The sequence below is a fragment of the Adiantum capillus-veneris genome, chromosome 30 (assembly GCF_014529385.1).
Source record: "Adiantum capillus-veneris isolate H3 chromosome 30, ASM1452938v2, whole genome shotgun sequence".
Taxonomy (NCBI): domain Eukaryota; kingdom Viridiplantae; phylum Streptophyta; class Polypodiopsida; order Polypodiales; family Pteridaceae; genus Adiantum; species Adiantum capillus-veneris.
The window spans coordinates 9,022,940-9,042,850 of NC_140960.1; the positions used below are offsets into that span (position 1 = coordinate 9,022,940).

The window sequence follows — 19,911 nt, forward strand, 5'->3', positions numbered from 1 at the left end:
ATGCACAGATGACATCATGGTTTCAGACGCATGGTTTCACCATGGACAGGCTGCCCCCTTTCAAGTACTCTCTTCAGGCACCCTCGATGTCTCTTACACGGGTGGAGATTACTAGACTCATTCGTCAGGACCTAATCCAGCTGGAAACTAGGAGGACATGGATAGAGCCGCCACAAGAGTTGGGCACGAAGATGGCTTTCTATAGAGAGCATCTTCTCCACCTCACAGGAGATGGGTTTGTGATTCGACCCAGCTACATGGACACACATATGCCTCATGGTTAGCGGTGTGCCATTGGTCAGATACGCACATCCTCACATCAGCTGGAGATTGAGACTAGTAGATTTAGAGGGATACCAGCAGATAGCAGGATATGCCGCTTATGCCGGTTAGAGCCAGAGACAGAGCTACATTATATGTCATTGCACAGTGTACTATGAGATACAGGGCCGTTTCCACTGCTTATTCAGAGAGGGTTTCGGTCCTTTCTCTAGGGTCATGAGTTATGAGGATCAGAGATGTCTTGGGCTATATCTACTTGAGTTACACAGATATAGAGACACTTTACTGGAGAGAGATAGAGAGAGACAGTCCCAAAACAGATTACATATTTTTTTTCACTAGATATGGGACAGCCAAAGGAGCAGTCATCGTTGCAAAGCTCGGCCCACACTCATTCGTTAATATAACATTTCGTTTCGTTTCGTTTCACTCACTCACTCTCTCTCTCTCTCTCTCTCTCTCTCTCTCTCTCTCTCTCTCTCTCTCTCTCTCTCTCTCTCTCTGCCATCGCAGGCTGCTGTAGACCTGCCTCCCCTGCCATTTTACCCACAGCTGCGCCAACTGTGCACACTACCATCGCACCTGCAGCTGCATATTGAAGTCTGCTCCATCACGGCAGGCAGCAGCACCCTCATCCGTCAGCAGTCCAGCAGCTCTGCACCATCCCGATTGTCCAGCCTCCCCATCCAGCCCATCCAACCCCACGCCGTTAGCCAACCCAACATGGAGGGGTTGGAGTGACCCTCCCCCCTCACCTTCCCCCCCTCTCTTCTTCCTTCACTATTGGAGGTCGCCATGACTTCCATGGAGGACCGACTCAAGAAAATCGAGGCGGGGCTCCATGCCCTTGTGAAGGAGAACAAGACTAAGACGGACTCCACACTCACTCACATCGAGAACAAGCTATTGAAGAAAATGGAAGCAATGGACAAGACCATCAAAAGCCTCGAGTTAGAGAATGCGAAACTCAAGGAGGAGATCATCTCCTTGAAGGAAGAAGTGGCCGCATCAAGACAGCTCAAGGAAGAAGGAGAAATACAAGAAGCCGACAAGGTGGCCATCAAAGAAGAAATCACCAAGGAGCTCACCAAAGCAATGGAGGTCAAGATGGAAGCCACCAAGGAGGGATGGGTGGATGTAGTCCGTAACAAAATCAAAAAGGAAGTGAAGGAGGAGAAGAAGAATGAAGAGACACTATGGATGCACGCCACCCTCGAAGAGAAGAAAATGCGAGAGGCCCGCATGCTTAATGTGCGGGTGAACGGCATCAAGGAGGAGGGTGGGGCATCACCGGAGAGCGATGGGTGCCAAGTTGGGATACACAACAACCCCCTTCACTAAAGCATGGAGAGTAGGGAAAGACCCGCAAAAGAGGGTCCTCATGCTACAATTCAAGGACCTCATGGACAAGATTGCCTTCTTAAAAAAGAGGATCGCATTGAGAGGATTGGCGGGAGAGCCAATATACATTGATGAGGACCTCACCAAAACCCAAGTGGAGCATTGAAAGCTTTGCATGCCAAAAATCATGCAAGCAAGGAGGGAGGGTAAGAAGGCATTCTATCGGGATGGTCGGATCTTTGTGGATGGCAAACCCATCGCATAGGGATTCGCGGCCTATGAGACTATGGAGACCATCAAGGAAGCGGCACCTTCTGAGATCACCATTGGGGTATGGAATTGTGATGGTTGTTTATGGACTCAGCCAGGACGTCTAGAGGAGGTGATGGAGGGGAGGGATATCATCATGCTCACAGAGACACATGAGCGCCAGGAGAGAGGTCTCCCACATGTTCGCGTGTATCATTGGAAGTCTTCATTTAGGCGGTCCACAGGGAGGCAGCCAGCATCACGGGGATCGCCCTCCTAGTACGGAGAGAGCTACAGGACAGAGTCACAGTGATGAGCAGGGACACAGAGGCCCGCTTCATGTGGGTACGTATACAGTTAGCTCCGGATAGAGCCATCCATGTTGCACTATGCTATTTCCCTCCGCGCAGATCACATTTTGCAGAGCATGCAGAGACACAGCATGAGCCTACATTGGAGGGGGAGACTCTAGAGGAGGATGAGGAGGAGGAGAGTGTAGCTGAGGAGGAGGAGGGGCCGCAGACATAGTCACCTTTCTCAGTTCTATCAGAGGATATCCTTCACTACGCGGCATTGGGAGAGATCCTACTTGTAGGGGATTTCAATGCCCGCACACAGAGCCGACAGTGTGAGATATATGACTTCGATAATCCCACCTTACTACACACCATAGCAGCAGAGGACGTGGGACTAGGGCGGACCTCAGAGGATAGAGGGAGTGACTCCACCAGATATGGGTCACACTTATTGGCATTGGGCTCAGCACACCACCTCTTGATTTACAACGGGATGTCCCGTTGGCCGACATCGGGAGGGTATACGTGCTTCCAGAAAGGGGGCAAGATGCGGCATGGTGGCAGGAGAGGGCAGAGCATAGTGGATTACATTTTAGGCTCCATAGGGGCCATGGATATTATTAGCTCTTTCACCATCCCACCACGACCCATTGGGGCAGACCATACATACCTCAGTCTATCTATCAGGACTAGTTCACCCACATTACCTCCTCCTCCCTCCACACAGCATACCACTATACACATCAGTGAGGAGCTATCAAAGATATACAGATACCATGTGTATGCAGGGACTCGACAGCTAGACCCAGACGCCCCACTCTCAACACTCACCAGTGAGCTGACTACCATTCTCCACTCTGCGGCACACTAGAGTTTCCCCTTTACCACACACTCTAGTGATGCACCACGCCCTGGGACGATGCCCCAAAACAGATGGTATGACGACGAGTGCAGACAGCTATACCGGAGCCTCAAAGCATAGCATGTCACTGGACAGATCTCAGAGGGACAGATGCACAGACAGATGGGCACTCTTACTAGACGTAAGAGGAGAGCCTTTGAGGAGACAGTGTGGTGGGACATGTATCATACACTCACGATCTAGGTATACCGCCAGACATGATATGGGCCATATATGCTTTGTATGAGAGAGTATCAGGCAGAGTCAGATGCCCTGGCGGACTTTCAGATAGCATCACTAGCACCATTGGGGTGAAGCAGGGTTGCCCGCTCTCCCTTACCCTCTTCGGCTTATATATAGATGAGATAGCAGATTACATAAGACAGAGTGGAGGAGCAGGTGCCGACCTCTCAGGCACTTAGGTACATATTATGTTATATGCAGATGACATTGTCCTACTTGCAGAGTCACAGGAGGATCTACAGCTCCACATACACGCTCTCGGCTCCTTTTGTACAGACAGAGGGGTGACAGTGAACCTGGCAAGACCAAGGTTCTGATATTCCACACTTCAGGGATTGTTCGGAGGAGATCAGTCTTCCCCTTTGCAGATAGCCAGATTGAGGTGGTAGAGTCATATGTGTACTTGGGCATCACGTTCACTGCTAGGACGGGCCGCTTCTCCATGGCACAGGCTGCTAGAGACCGCACCACCCAAGCATACGCAGTGCTAGCTATGCTTGAGAGGGGCTGCCATCAGACACATTTTCAGGAGCCTCGCACGAAGAGCTGGTTATTTGACACCTTAGTCACTCCAGCCCTACTATATGTTGCCCCAGTATGGACCCCAGGTCTTTCAGAGCAGATGTGGAGCAGACTTGAGAGGCCACAGATACTGATGCTTGCCCGGATGATTCGGAGTAAGCCATCAGTTCCCCATGATATTGTGAGAGCAGAGTTTGGTGCTTCACCTATGGTAGTGGAGGCACTATTCCAAACTGTGGGATATCTTCACAGATTGAGAGACATGAGAGCAGACAGACTACCTCCGCTTGCTCTAGAGGCGTCTCGAGAGCTAGCAGACTCAGGAGATCAGAGGTCATGGTATGCCAGTGTGACTAGGTGGCTTCAGACTTATGGTTACTCTATGGACAGATTGCCTCCTTCACAGTATGATCCAGATGCACCACGCCAGGTCCTCTCACACACTGAGAGGAACACAGTCATCAGGTATGAGCTCATACAGAGATACACACAGCAGACCTGGATTACACCTTCGCGGTCACTGGCCACCAAGATGGCATACTACAGAGACCACTTCCTCACGCTCACTGAGGATGGGTTCATACAGCGGCCTAGATACATGGACATATATCTACCGCATGGCACGAGGGTGGCCATTGGACAGCTCAGAGTATCATCACATCAGCTAGAGATAGAGAGTGGCAGAGCAGCCCGCATCCCACGAGAGGCCAGGCTATGCAGATTGTGCAGACAGGAGGTAGAGTGTGAGAGCCACTTCCTGTGCAAATGTCCCCACTATGCTGAGATCAGATCACGATACCCCATCCTGTTTGATAGACCGAGAGTTTCACTATAGTCAATGATGACATCATTGGATCAGAGGCTGCTGGGGAGATTCTTGATAGAGATGCACCAGCATAGAGAGCGAGCCCTTGAGATGGGGGAGGGTAGAGCTGAGGACAGACAGACAGCTCACGGATTACTTCTAGGCTCTAGCACCTACACAGACGCAGCCACAGCCACCCACATACCAGGGGATGACTCTAGCACGAGCTGAGGAGGCGAGAGCTAGACGGAGACCACGGTTACCAGGATATCGCTCTCGAGCATCCCAGAGACATAGGAGAGAGGTTCAGGCCATCAGGGCACGACATGCAGCCCACATTCAGAGCAGACGCTTGACCTAGCTCACATAGCTAGACTCATCACATCAGGCTCGCGGAGGTATCAGATACTACACCCTACCCTCACCACTAGCTGGAGCTGACTCAGCCACATACACCCTACACCCTCCTATCACAGTTGTATATTCTATCATGTATACCGGATGTTTTGTTATTACCCGGTCACACTACATTTTGTACACAGGATGCTTTGTTATTACCCGGTCACACACCCCATTGTATATACCGGATGTTCGATTATTACCCGGTCACACCCCACATTTTTGTTACTTTGCACGCACACAAGATATCCAGCGGATATATACTTTGTACATTGATTTGTCTCATAGGCCAGTTCTCTTTGGCCTTTTGAAGACGTAAATAAAATCTTTCTTTCTTTCTCTCTCTCTGTGTGTGTTATGTCCCGCTCACGGGAGAGGGGATCTAGCCCAGATGGCGTCGGGATGGGCGCCCAATGTCCGCGCGGACGTAGTGTGAACACGGCCAGTGTGGCCGGCCATTATTATAAAAGGGAGGCCAAGGCCTCATTTGCAGTTATCGACCCCCACTGGCAGAGTGCCAGTGGTTAGCCCGCGAGGCTAGGAGTGGGCGAGGTCACCTCGAGGAGGTGAGGCCCGATGGTGGGACGCTCGGTCTTGCAGGTGCACGCCTACGTCCTCGGACGCTGGCCGCAACACGGAGGAGCTGTCGGATGGTGGCTATGGTCGGGTGGTTCGTCCGACGCGTGTCTGTAGGCGGTCCGTTTAGTCGGGAGATCCATTCTCCTAGTTCGTTTCATGGTATCAGAGCCGGCTTGGCTACGGGATGGACTGTGTGCACACCTACAAACTGGTTTATGTCGGATAGTCTTTATTTCATGCAATTTTTGATGATATGATTGTCTAATTGATTATTTTCTTCTCATGAGTATGTTTGCAAGTGTAAATCAATACTATGTTCACTGGTGAAACTATTGAAAATTGGAGGGTTACTCATTGATTTTACTGGTTTTCGATGAAAATCAATATATTACTTATTAATTTGCTGATTTTGGATTAAATTCAGCATAGAGTATGTTCTTTTTTAAATAAATAAAAAACCTCTCTGTAATCTCCTTCTCTGTGCAAAGCATAGAGAGAAAGAAGAAAGAGAGGAAAAGAGAGAGAGAGAGAGAGAGAGAGAGAGAGTTACCTCTCTCTGTGGCAGCCTGTAGAGAAGTGTTTCGGAGAAGCGCTGAGAGGCCAGCGTGGATTTTTTTTTGTAGAGCTGGTTCCTAGTTGGAGCTTGTTTTGCGTGCTGGACACAAGCCTCCACCACGAGCTCCAAGATCTTCTCTCACTACATGCACTGCCTGCAAGGTTCTCTCTCCACGCGTCGGATTACAGGACCCACGTGTTGGCGTAATTTGCAGGCCTCGCTCAATTTTTTTTTACGCTGCCAGTTTTTAAGCCTTCCACTAAATTTCCACGCTGCCTGGTTTATTTCACTCTCCTAAGTGGCCTTCTATTTAAATGTCCAAGGTCACTTGAGTTATTTAAAAGAAAAAAGGGGGGCATGGACACTTTGAATTCTTTTAAAGAAGGTATGAAAGCTGAGTTTATTAAAACTCACTTACAGGAACTTGCAGAAGTTTACAGAGAACTCAATTTTGGCTCTCCTGCTCCTCTCTCAAGCCTGCTCTCCCTCACCTGCTCATGCTCCCGCGCTTCCGCCATCACCTACTTGCCTTCAGACGCTCACGCCGACGCGTGGAGCTCTTCGAACTTCAACTTTCCGCGACCGAAAAGTGCAGAAAAGGCCCGGTTTCGCGTGACACTTCCAGTTTTTCACGCACTCCGCCATGGATTCCTCCAGCTCGGATGTGCAACGTGACGACGTGCCAGGTAATGTTCAAATTCCATTCACGCATGCTCTCTACACATGGATTACAAGTACTTTCCAGAGTTTCGACCAACGTGTTACCGCTCTGGAAAACGCGAACGTTCAGACGAACCTTCGCTTGGCCTCTCTCGAAGTGGTCGTGCAAGGGCTCAATTCCTGACTCTCTACTCTCAAAAATATGGCTCAATCGACGACTGCGCGTATTTCCGAGGGCGAAACCCATCTCCAGCAATTGCGGATGCAGATTGCTTCTTTTGGGCGCTCACAAGGTGGTCTGACTGCCACGATTCAGTACAAAACTACAAATTTCTCAAGGGAGAAGGAGGAGTGTACGGAACTGGCCGTAAATAACTGGCTGCACCAGTGGACCACATACTTTGATCTCCATGGGGAGCATGATGAACGGAGGATTCGGACGAATCCTCTCTATCTGCGCAGTAAGGCGCTTACCTGGTGGCGCGACATGACAGAGAAGCCTACAACGTGGGCTGATTTTTGTGTGAAATTCAAGAGGGATTTCGCCGAAATGGACCCTTTGAGAGCTTATGCCAAACCGCAGAGTCTTTTGATGAAAACTCTGTCTTTTGATAAGTATATGACAGCTTTCAAGGAGGCGCTCACCTTCTGCAAGGTGGATTCTACGCACGCTGTGCACATGTACCTGCTGGGATTGCATGAGGATTACCGTTGGGCCTTAATCAAGGACAAAGCCCCGACTGACGTCGAGGATGCAGTGGCAAAAGCCAGGACGTTCCATTTAATAGATGGAGCAAATTATGAGAAGAAAAGAACTGCAGACCATCAATCCGGTGAGGGTGCTTCAAGAAAGCGACCCCGATTCCAACATAAGTCCAAATCACCGCCGAGATCTTCTCAGGAGAAGAAGAAAGCCAAAAATGCTTCAGTTGCTGATGCAGTGAAGAAGGGGGCTTGCTTCGGATGTGGCCAGACAGGTCACCAAATCAAGGATTGCCCCAAGAAGAAGAAGACACAAAAACCGCAAGGTCGTCCTTCGGTTCAGATTCACGAGATCTCAGGTAACTCTGATGTCATTCAAGTTGAAATCCATCATTTAGCGCACAATTCATGCACTAATTGTACTTTTAGCACCAAAGTGTTTGGTAAGCACGATCTTCTCCGTTTTCCCGAGAAGATCAATGGTCACGACGTGACCGTACCTCCTTGATAATGGAAGCTCACACAATTTTGTGGATGCAAAATTGGTGTAGAAACTGAGCCTGCGAACGCGGAACAGTGACCATGAGTATCGCGTGAAGATGGCTGGTGGCGTGGATACGGATGTATGGAATCGGATGGTTCCAGATTTGTCGCTCGACCTGGCTGATTACAAAGAGAACCTGGATTTCCACATCATGCGCTTGGACAGAGCAGATGTTATTTTAGGAATTCCATGGTTTTATGATAAACAAGACTCATTGTATATAGACTATGTACATCACTCTCTTGTTTTTGTTAAGCAGAACATGCCTCATGTATTTGTGTCGCTTTGTAATCAGAAGTCTGTAAATAATGGTTTTGTAATACCAGTTGTTACTGCTGTGGAAATGTATAAAGCAATAAAGTCTTCTGATGTTGACTTTTATCAATGTGTACCATCTGCTTGGCTTGATTCATTAGTGCTTGGCACTTCTGTCATTGAATTTCGTAAAAATGTTTCATGTTCTGTTCAACTTGGGGATTCCGACGAATCCAACCTTATCCACAAAATCATGACTGATTTCAAGGATGTTTTTCTTGATGATCTACCTCCTGGCTTGCCGCCTTCAAAAGGAGTCGATCGTGGCATTGAGTTGGTGGCTGGTAGTCAGCCCTTCTCAAAGTAACCCTATCGGTTTAGTAAAACCGAAGAGGACGAGATTCAACGGCAGCTGAAAGATTATCTCGACAGGGGTTTCGTTTGACCAAGTAAGTCCCCGTAGGGAGCGCCAGTGTTACTTTCTCGAAAGAAGGATAACACTATGCGCTTTTGCGTGGATTACGAGGGGTTGAATAAGCTCACTGTCAAGAACAAGTATCCGCTCCCGCGCATGGACGATCTGATAGGTCAGCTCCATGGAGCGTTGTATTTTACGAAGATAGACCTGAGATTAGGCTATCATCAGATACGGATCAAACTGGAAGATATTCCTAAGACAGGCTTCCATACGCGTTACGGTCATTACGAGTTCTTGTCTTGCCTTTTGGTTTGACCAATGCTCCAGCTACGTTTCAGCAAATGATGAATGATCTGCTGAGACCATTTTTAGGCAACTTCGTTGTTGTATTTCTCAATGATATCTTGATCTACAGCCGAAGTTTATCTGAGCACCTAGTGCATATACGAACTGTTCTCGAAGTACTGAGAATTAAGAAGCTTTACGCTAAGGCTTCTAAGTGTGAATTCTTTAAGAAAGAGCTTCTGTACTTGGGTCACATCATTACTCGCGATGGAATTCACGTCGACCCTAAAAAATTGGATAAAGTGCGAAAATTGGCCCATTTTGAAGAATGTACGCCAAGTAAAGTCCTTTTTAGGCTTTACTGGATTCTTTCGCAAGTTTATCAAGGATTACTCTAAAGTTGCTGCTCCGCTTACGCAACTTTTAAAAGGGGGGGTGAAAGGGCCGAAGACTTCGGGTCCTCATCGTAAAGGTAATCCCCCTGTTGTCTGGAATGGGCGTCTGGACAAGAGCTTTCGGACACTAAAGCACTTGGTGACCACTGCGCCAATTTTACACATTGTGGATCCTAGCAAACCGTTTGTGGTTGAAACGGATGCTAATGACTATGCTATTGGTGCGGCGTTATACCAGGATGGACGTCCTGTCGCGTTTGAAAGTAAGAAGCTTTCCGACGCTGAAACGCGTTATCCAACGTACGAGAAGGAGCTTTATTGCTGTATGTCCACGCCTTGAGGAAATGGCGGCACTACTTATATGGCTCTACGTTTGTTGCATGGACAGATCATCATTCCTTGCGCTATATTTGTGATCAGGGTGATCTCAGAGGCCGGAAGGCTAGATGGGTTGAGCTTATGCAAGAGTTTGACTTTGAGATCGTTATAGAAAAGGATCCAGCAATCGAGTTGCCGATGCGCTCAGCAGGATTCCTGAGATCAATGCCTTGTCTATGGCTGAAATCTCGACGGATTTCTATCTCTCTCTCCGAGGGCTATGTCATTCCGATGGCCATTTTGACAAGATATGGAACGAGGTCGAAGCAGGGCATGACTCGTATACGAGCTTGGGTGGTCCGGAGACCCAAGTGAGTCGTGTTGGAGAGACGAGACAGCGACAATATTCCATTAGAGGTGGACTATTGTTCAGAAATGGTAAAGTCTGCGTGCCGAGATTCGACAAAGGATTTTGTGTGAATACCACGATGTTCCTAGCGCTGGGCACCCAGGCATCCAAAGAACTTTTGCTTTGGTCAAGCGATATTTCTATTGGCCAAGAATGCGCTCTTACATAGAGAGCTATGTGAAGAGATGCGCTCAGTATCAAGTCAATAAGGCAAAACGCCTTAGAAAAGCTGGCCTGCTACACCCATTGGAAATCCCAGATGCCAAGTGGCAAAGTATTTTCATGGACTTCATCGTTGGTTTGCCAAATACTAGTCGGGGCAATGACGCTATTGGGGTTGTGGTCGATAGACTCACAAAAATGGCAAAGTTTATACCAACAAGTCGACAGTAAAAGGCCATGAGTTGGCGGTTTTATTTGTCGATCAGCTTTATAAGCTATATGGTCTACCAGAGGATATCGTCAGTGATCAAGATACTAAGTTCACTGGCCGATTTTAGCGAGATGTGTTTGCTCATCTTCAGACGAAGTTGAGTATATCGCCTTCTGACCATCCTGAGTCCGACGAACAAACTGAGAGGATGAATCAGACATTAGAGGACGTGTTGAGAGCTTATGTCTCTCACAGGCAGTCTGATTGGGAAACGTATCTTCCACAGTTAGAGTTTGCCTATAATAGTAGCAAGCATTCTGCTACTGGATTTAACCCGTTCATGCTGATGTATGGATTTGAGCCTAAATCCCCAATTGCTATTGGCTTAGAGAAAGTCAAGGAACGTCAAGCTCGTGATTTCCTGTATGACACGCAAAAAATGCTCGAATTGGCTAAGGATAGTATAAGGACAGCTGGTGACCGAGTTACTACTTATGCTACTCAAAAGAGGTCTCCAAGGACTCTAGATGTGGGACAATGGGTCTATCTGAAGATACCCAAGGATTCCAAGACTATGCAAACAGGAAAGCATTATAAGCTTTCAGCTAGATATTGTGGTCCGTTCTTGATCACAAAGAAAATTAGCCAAGTTGCCTACAAACTGGCTCTTCCTTCGGATGTTAGTGTACATCCAATGTTTCATGTCAGCCGCCTTAAAGTGAAATTGGGCGAAGCCGACGTTGTTGTGCCTATCGAGGAAAATGTATGGCAAGATATGCAAGCTGAGTATATTCCTTGAGAACCAGAGGCAGTTTTGGATCATCGTACCCGTCATTCGCGTCAAAAGGCTTATGATGAGTACTTAATTAAATGGAAGGGTCAATTTGAAAGGTTTGCTACTTGGAACCTGTTAGAGCTTTGAAGGATCAGTATCCCCGCTTCATTGATGAGGACATCAATGGTTCTTAAGGGGGGAAGTATGTTATGTCCCGCTCATGGGAGAGGGAATCTAGCCCAGATGCCGTCAAGATGGGCGTCCAGTGTCCGGGCGGACGTAGTGTGAACACGGCCAGTGTGGCCGGCCATTATTATAAAAGGGAGGCCAAGGCCTCATTTGCAGTTATCGACCCCCACTGGCAGAGTGCCAGTGGTTAGCCCGCGAGGCTAGGAGTGCGCGAGGTCACCTCGAGGAGGTGAGGCTGGGTGGTATGGGACACTCGGTCTTACAGGTGCACGCCTACGTCCTCGAACACTGGCCCTAGCATGGGGAGCTGCCGGATGGTGGCTATGGTCGGGTGGTTCGTCCGACGCGTGTCTGTAGGCGATCCATGTAGTTGGGAGATCCATTCTCCTAGTCCTCTCTCTCTCTCTCTCTCTCTCTCTCTCTCTCTCTCTCTCTCTAGTGGACTATGTTATGGCACAGTCGAGCTTTATTCCTTGTATTCAGGATTTCATAGTGGGAGCCAGACCAGTGGGCGTTGATCATGCACTTTTGACATTTTCTGTTTCATTTCAGTATAGTACAACCCAGACATCAGGAGATAGGTCACATAGCCGTAATACATTTACACCAGAGACCGACTCAGTTTATACAGACTCAGTTTATACAGAGGAGATCTATAGCCGTCTATGCACAACTGGTCCTGGCCTCTCAATGGAGGAGTGCACCACTTTACTGACTGAGACACTGCGAGGTGCAGCATCAAAGGCATACCCACACACTCAGCCGGGTCGGAGGCGATATTCTGGGAGCATGCCCCAGAATAGTTGGTATGATGAGGAGTGCAGAGAGATGAGAGCCCAGCTTCAGAGGGATCTTCTTTTAGCAGTCATCACTTACAGACAATCTCGGATTGCTTCCCGACGCCTTGTGTGACGGAAGAAACGAGCTTACTTGGCCCAGATGGAGCGAGGCTTGTATCAGTTGTTCTTGAGTAGAGACTCGGGAGAGGCATGGCGATTCTTTCATGAGCACTCCCCTCCCCCAATCATTACTTCTCCTAATGTGTGGGGCCAATATGCCTCATCGTTATATACGTTTCCTGGACAGGACCCCCTTCCAGATCCTACAGAGCCATGCCCACCTACCAGCACCTTCTTTACCACTGAGATGGTAAAGAGAGCCATTGACAGGATGAGGACCAGCAGGGCATATGATCATGATGGTCTAGTAGAAGAGCACTTTACACATGCTAGAGATATGTTGGTAGAGGTTCTTGCAGTGTTGTTCAATCGTGCCATGTGTGAGGGGTTACCTGAGACTTGGAGATTGTCTACTATTGTGCCTATCTTCAAAGCAGGTGATCCTACAGAGCCTGGGAATTACTTCACTATTATGGTTGGGCACACATTGGCACGGTTGTATGCATCCATTCTTGAGCAGCAGTTGAGTAATTGGGCAGAGGGTGAGGATGTACGAGCAAAGGGCCAAGCCGGTTCCAGGAGGGGTTCTCCACTCTTGATCATATTCTGACACTCAGAGCCATCATTGAGGAAGGCAGGTCACATGGGAGACGAATTTATTGTAGCTTTGTGGATTTCCGCAAAGCATTTGACATGGTACCGAGAGCTCGATTCATACGCAGACTGCAGGAGATGGGGGTGCCCATAGTGTTGATTTGGGGGATTATGGCTCTATACAGATCAGTGATGGGACATGTACGCACTCCGGAGGGGATATGATTTAGTTCACTCCACCATTGGGGTGAAACAGGGTTGCCCATTGTCTCCTACTCTATTTGGTATGTATGTGGATGAGGTGTCTGATTACATTGACAAAGAGGGTGATAGAGGTGCCCAGCTGGCAGGGGCGTGGATCCCATTGTTGTTATATGCTAATGTATTGTGTTGATCTCTGACTCACCAGAAGGTATGCAGCGACAGTTGCATGCATTACACAAATTTGCAGAGGATAGTGGATTGTCTGTAAACCTTGGTAAAACCAAGGTTATGGTGTTTAACACCACACCACAGTGGATCAGGAGATCAGCATTGACTTTCACACATGGTCAAGAGATTGTAGAGTATACAAATGCATACACTTACCTTGGCGTTGTCTTCACTGGGCCAAGGTTTTCTTTGGGGAGAGCAGCAAAGACTAGACTGACTAGAGCTTTTGCGGCCTTGGGAGGCTTGGAGAGGATGGGTTCGCAGGTTCAGTTCCACGAACCTTGGACAAAGTTATGGCTCTTTGATACCTTAGTAGCCTCAGCTATGTTGTATGGGGTGCAGACATGGGGACCTTCTACCAAGATGGTTGGAGACGTATGGAGAGGCCCCTGGTATCTATGATCTCTCAACTGATCAAAGCTAAGGCCTCCGTACCCCACGCTATCATTCGAGCAGAGCTAGCTGCCCCTCCTATGGAGATTGAGGCGCTTACCAGATCAGTCTCCTTTGTGCACAGCTTGTGGGATACTACTAGAGACAGATATGCTAGACTGGCCCTTGAGTCTTCCAGACAGTTAGCTCTTCAATGGGACACTTCATGCTGGTATGCACAGATGACATCATGGTTTCAGACGCATGGTTTCACCATGGACATGCTGCCCCCTTCCCAGTACTCTCTTCAGGCAATGGAGCTTTATGAGCAATAAAAGCTAGTACTGAAAGTTTAATGTTAACTTGTAGCTTGAAAGTTCAACATTGTTTGAACTTTTAACGGTTTTATTAATAGCATACTTACCTACAAAATTGTATGTTTCAAGCAGTCCCTTTGAAACATACTTTCAACCCCGTATGTGTATGTGTATGCGTATGCTTCTCGTATGTTTCAAACTATGCATGAATTCAAGCACATAAAATCTTGAAACGAAGGAATGTCGGGAACAAAAAGATCATCTATAAAGCGTTTGACATTGCATGACTTACACAAAAATATTGGGCAAGCGTCAGCCAAGACAAGACACTCCATAAAATCAAACTCATACCCAGATAGATAGAAATTGGCAAGAAAAACAACACAATTGGTGCCCATAGGATACCAATTGATTGTTTGAAAAGAATTTCACCAAAGATTATAGATAAATTATTGGTATATTGGACAAACCTATTGACATTTCTTTATTGTTGCACCTACAAATTACTATATCTAACAGTCGCCAAATTAGAGAATGACTTGGAGATGCGCCAAAGAGTCTTTGCAATCCCATCAAAGAATCGCAGAGGCAGCTCGCAGCTGGCAAATCCACATCACTCCGTACTCCCTACTCCTAGTCTTTCTTTCCAATTATGCGAATGAATTAAGAAATTCTGCAAATAATCTCACTCTGTGTGAAGGTTACCTTTAGAGTGATCTGAGAATGGAAAGTGAGGTTACCTCTCTTCTCTGGCCTTTCTTTTTGCTGATTGGATTTCCCCTGCCACTTCTTTTGATCTAGCCTTGTATTCTTGCATCCTCTCTTGAAGCTGGTTTCCTAGAGGACTGTTTGCAATGGCTTTCACAACCGTGAAAGGAAATGCTGAGAGCACGAGGACGCCTGCCAGCTGAGAACAAGGCAGGAAGGTTGATGATCAGGAGTCACAACAAGCCGGAATGGTATTGAAAAATTGCTACCCTCAAATTGAATTCACCTCCTGCCAAGATGCCCTGCAAGTCATACCGCGTCTTCTGTCAAAATATCTCCGTTGGGCATTGCTTAAACGCACTCGGCCCTGTAAAAGGAGCTTTATTTTCCCAAATCAACCACAAAAGAGCGGATACTGTCACACAGAAGCAAAGCGTAATAAACGCACATGCAGTTGGGGGTGCACACACGGGAAGGCTTGCAGCAAGTGGGATGAAGCCAGGGTCATTCTCCACTCTAGCTCGTCCGACTACCAACAAGCTGCACACCACATTTGCCTCAGGGCCCAGGCTCCTCACCAAGAAGCATCAGACACCATAGGAAGTTGCTGTTCTAGTTTGCAACCACTTGGCAGACAGCCGGAAGGTGAGGAGGAGGAAGAGCACTTTACTACTTCGTTAAAGCCCCGCAAATGTTCCGGAGGCTCTATGCTCGGCACAATATTGGACACCTACGTTGTTGAACATATCGTGACTCAGGATAGAAGAGGTTGGATATTCAAACCAATTCATTCTTTATGGTTATGGTATCGTAGTTTGCAGCAAGTTCACAATTAACAAGGCGTCCTGCGGACGAGTGGCACTATCGGTTGAGAGAAGCATCTCTCTCTCTCTCTCTCTCTCTCTCTCTCTCTCTCTCTCTCTCTCTCTCTCTCTCTCTCTCTCGCGTATCTCCTCCGCTCGATTCTCGATAATGGCCACAGCGATGTAAGATTTTATAGCCAAGGAGTCTTGCAGCTGCGCCTGATGAAAATGCTCCGCTGCCATATCCCGTGCGAACTCACAATTGGCAAGCTCTAGGAGCAACAAGACGTGAGAGAGAGAGAGAGAGAGAGAGAAACTCTTAAAAGGGAGATTACTATTACTGGCCCGAAATACAGGGCCACACTTTTTGTAGTAAAAATTGAATCATTGCATTGGTGACTGCCTACGGCAGTGCCAACAAAGCTCACAGCTAGTTCACAAACTAGTTCACACCAACTATACATTTAGATCAACGGTCGAGATTCTTACTCACATGTGTTTCCAACCATAGATTCCCTCCAAAATAAGGGCAACCTCAACCCATGCAACCCCTAACAAATTGACACCAACCACATACCCTACATATAGATTGAATCATAATGCTGTGTGATTGCAAGAAATGTTTTATGGCACATGAGAATGCTTTTTGCTCCAACCCTTGCAAGCATTGGGCGGGACGAGGCTCTTAACACACAGTCCCACCTCAATCCTTGAACTCTAAAGCACCCCCATGGCAGCTCTAGCTCCAATCTACAATCCATTCATCCACATATTAATTAAACCACTAACCACAAGAATAGAACCCAAGTATACACAAACAAGTCCAGTTATTCTATCATTTAAATGATGATGCTAAATCACACGATGATTTTCCAGGTCCCAAGTCAATCTCTTGAGAGGGCAGACAAAATCACAACATCTCTCTCGCCAGAGATACCAATTGTTCTCAGTTGTTCATAAATGATGAATTCACGGTGGAGAGAAGGCCAGGAAAACCTTGAAAGAATTTCTCAAAGATTTAGCGGGCATCTACTCTAGGATTACCTTTAAATGGTAAGAGATGTCTATTATAAACTTTGCCAGTGTGAGAAGTGGTGGTTTCTTGATCCACTATAGTGTCAGAGACAAGTGCTTCTTCTTAGTAATGGTGGTTCATCATAAACAGGATGAGATGGTAGGGGTCCTTTGAATGGTCTTAATAGACTAATGTGAAAGGCATTGTGTATGTACCATTGTGAAGGCAAATACAATTTGAATGAAATATCATTGATGAAGTATTTTTGATGACATGTGAGATACAAAACGGTCTATAGTAAAAGCAAGGAGCAAGTTTAACGAAGGCATTAGTATCAACACTTTGAATCCTACACTTTTCAATTCTCAATGTAACTTAATCTCCTTCTTTGAAAACATGATTCCTGCAGTGTTTGTTTGCATGCTTAGTGTATTGTTCTTGTGGGTGTTTTATGGCAATATGAACATTATCATAAAACAGAATTAAACAATCGAGAATCTAGTTTAAGGATTGGATGTCCATAAACAACTTCAAAAGGAGTTTCCTATTTGCAGATTGAGTGGTGTTGTTATATGCAAATTGAAAAATGTGTAAGTAATCATACCACTTTATTTGTTGCTACATGCAAATTGAAAAATGTGTAAGTAATCTTCCCACCTTATATGTTATGAGTGCACATATGCTTTCAACAAATCAATAATTGTGTCTTTAGTCACTTCAGTCTATCCATTAGAGTTAAGATGAAAAGATGATGTGAAATCAAGGGGAGTGTCTAGATTTTCAAAAAGAGTGGTCTAGAAAGCACCACAAATCTTTGGATCTTGATCAAAAATCATAAATTTGCGTAAACCATGATGTAGAAAAATAGATTTCAAATACAAGAATGACATTTGACATATAATAAATGTTACATGGAATAAAATATGTTTGTATACCAAATTGGTCAATCATTGTGCGGTAAGAGGAAAACCAGTAATTATTGTGCGATATCATGCCTATGTGCAATAAGAGGAAAACCAATAATGAAAAATCAAAACACAATTTTTGGTACGTAGGAGCAAAACCTCGATGAGCAGCATACGGTACGTAATTCTTTGATGACCATGTGTCATAAAATCTAATATCTAGCTAACCCAAATGATTTTCTCATATTAAACTGATCATTTAATGTGGGAGAATAAACGGGAACAAGAGTTAGAATAGAGACATGTGCTTCTAGACCTATGTCAGCAGGGGACCAAAAAGAGAGATGGTTGCATGTCAATAGGGGTCCAAAAGGAGATTGTCTACCAAAGAGCAATGTGGAATAAGTGCTTCTAGACTTATCTCAGCAGGGGACCAAGAGGAGAAATGGTTACATCTCGATAGGGGTCCAAAAGGAGATAGTCTGTCAAAGAGCAACGTCCAACTAATGGAGCTTAAAGACCTTAGGGTTAGCTTCATAAAAGACCTCCAAAGGTTAGTGTTAAAAGTCCTTAGACCTTAGGTAAGTTAGGACTGTGCTTGGGGTGGGAACCCGGCCCAAGCTTGAGGTGCTTGTCGTGCTTGCTGACTAAGGTGCTTGAGGTGCTTGTCATGCTTCATGAGTAAGGTGCTTGTCGTGCTTGCTGACTAAGGTTCTTGAGGTGCTTGTCATGCTTAATGAGTAAGGTGCTTGAGAAGCTTCCCATGCATGGGAGGGTAAGGGGCTTGAGTTAAAAAGAGACCCTACAAAGGAGGGGAAAAGCCCCAAACTTAGAGGAATCTTTGACTTAACCTCCCACTCACCCAAAGGGCACCCCCTTTCTCAAGGGGCACATGGACACAATCATGCTCTCCCTATGCTTAAATCCTATTGGCTTGGCTAAAGGGGGGCTAAATAGGGGTCCTTAGTTCAATTCAACAAATATCTAGATATTTTCAAGCTCTCTCTCTCAAAAGGGTAAGGAGGACACTTGTCCAAAGACTACCCATGTTGCTTGAAATGCATTGTGCATGTGATTGGCTAGGTTTAGAGGGGTCCAATGAGCTTCAAGCTTGAGCTACAAGGAGGGGTCGACCAAGGCAAGCAAGGGGTGTGCTTGGGGGTATACACCCTCTCACACACTCATTTTTCACACATTCTCACTTGATGAAGGTGCAAGAACTCCATCTCCTTCTCCAAGCTTGTTGAGAAGTTGAGAGCCTACACCAACACTCTTGGCTATGGAATGCAAATCCAACCAAGAGCCATGCTTCAATGCTTAAGCTTGACATCTTCTCCATCTTCATTACTATGCTATTATGCTATGCTAAGCAAGAAGAGTGATGATAAGTGAGGACCTATTTCTTTCTTCTATGAATGATTCTTCTTCCTCTTTCGTGCCCTTATTCCCCGCTAGCTCTCTCCACCTTCGAAGGTGTGCCGGCTCCACATGAATCCGGTCCTCAACTATTGTCAAGATCTCTGATTCTCTCTCTTGCAAAAGTATTGTTCATGCCAAGTTAATTAAGTATAATGGTTATGTTGGTACCGCTAATTAAGTTCACCCTCTATGTTCTCAAAGTAGTCTCATAAAAATGCTCACTCTAATTCTCTTAATTTCGCTATTCTCGAAGTCCATAGGCCATTTCCATTACATTGGTATCAGAGCTATTGGCTTCTGTTTTCTTGCTTAAGAAGAGAGGTCCTTAAGTTTTCCATGAAAGGTTGGGCATGTTTATTGCAATAGGATAAGTGGGACAACGATTTATTATCTTGGTTGAGAAGGAATTAGTTCGAGGTACACTGTTGGGAACTATTGTTTTAATAATGGAGTCTCTTAGGGCTTGACTTTGGCTTAACCATTATTGAGCTACTAGCAAGCTCAACAGGAACTATAATCAATCGAGCAATGTTAAACCCTCTCCAGTAGTCTTTGCAATCAACCGTGTCTAAACCACGGGTGTGGCTACTTGAGAACTGATTTTCAAAGGTAAAGAAGAGTAGCGACTAAGGTTTTTGAGGGTTTCAAAGCACAAAGTAATATTATACATAAATTTAATTAGCATGGCTGACAATAACCAAGAGAGTAGAATGAACATTGATAACTTTGATTTTGCACATGAAGGTGCTAAAGATGATGCCCCCATGTTTGTCAAGTATCTTGTTACTAGGTTGCAGCAAGCTATGGGCAACCCTGCTTTGTAAGCCGAAGTTAATCAACAACTTTGTGCTTATGAAATTTCCCTTCCTCACCAAAAGGAGAGAGAGCTTAGGAGGCCTCTTGATGAGAACCCCAAAAGAAGACTCTCTTGCATACGAGAGGAGGAATCCA

The 19,911-nt window shown here is 46.2% G+C and overlaps 1 protein-coding gene across 4 annotated transcripts in view; it reads right to left on the reverse strand.

Moving 5' to 3' along the window:
- LOC147417518 (Chlorophyll A-B binding family protein) overlaps positions 1–15,570 on the reverse strand; it is a 71,859-nt gene extending 56,289 nt beyond the window's left edge. Inside the window, exons 1-3 of one of the 4 annotated variants that reach the window (XM_086507528.1) lie at positions 15,267–15,567; positions 15,105–15,185; positions 14,851–15,017 (exon numbers count right to left, since the gene is read on the reverse strand). In XM_086507528.1, the coding sequence (XP_086363654.1) occupies positions 14,851–15,017; positions 15,105–15,185; positions 15,267–15,326 (308 nt within the window). In that variant the 5' untranslated portion in view covers positions 15,327–15,567. Of the gene's footprint in view, positions 1–14,850; positions 15,018–15,104; positions 15,186–15,266 lie in introns of all 4 variants that reach the window. The other 3 variants (XM_086507529.1, XM_086507531.1, XM_086507532.1) reach the window with 3 other exon arrangements.
- Positions 15,571–19,911: the final 4,341 nt, after the last annotated feature.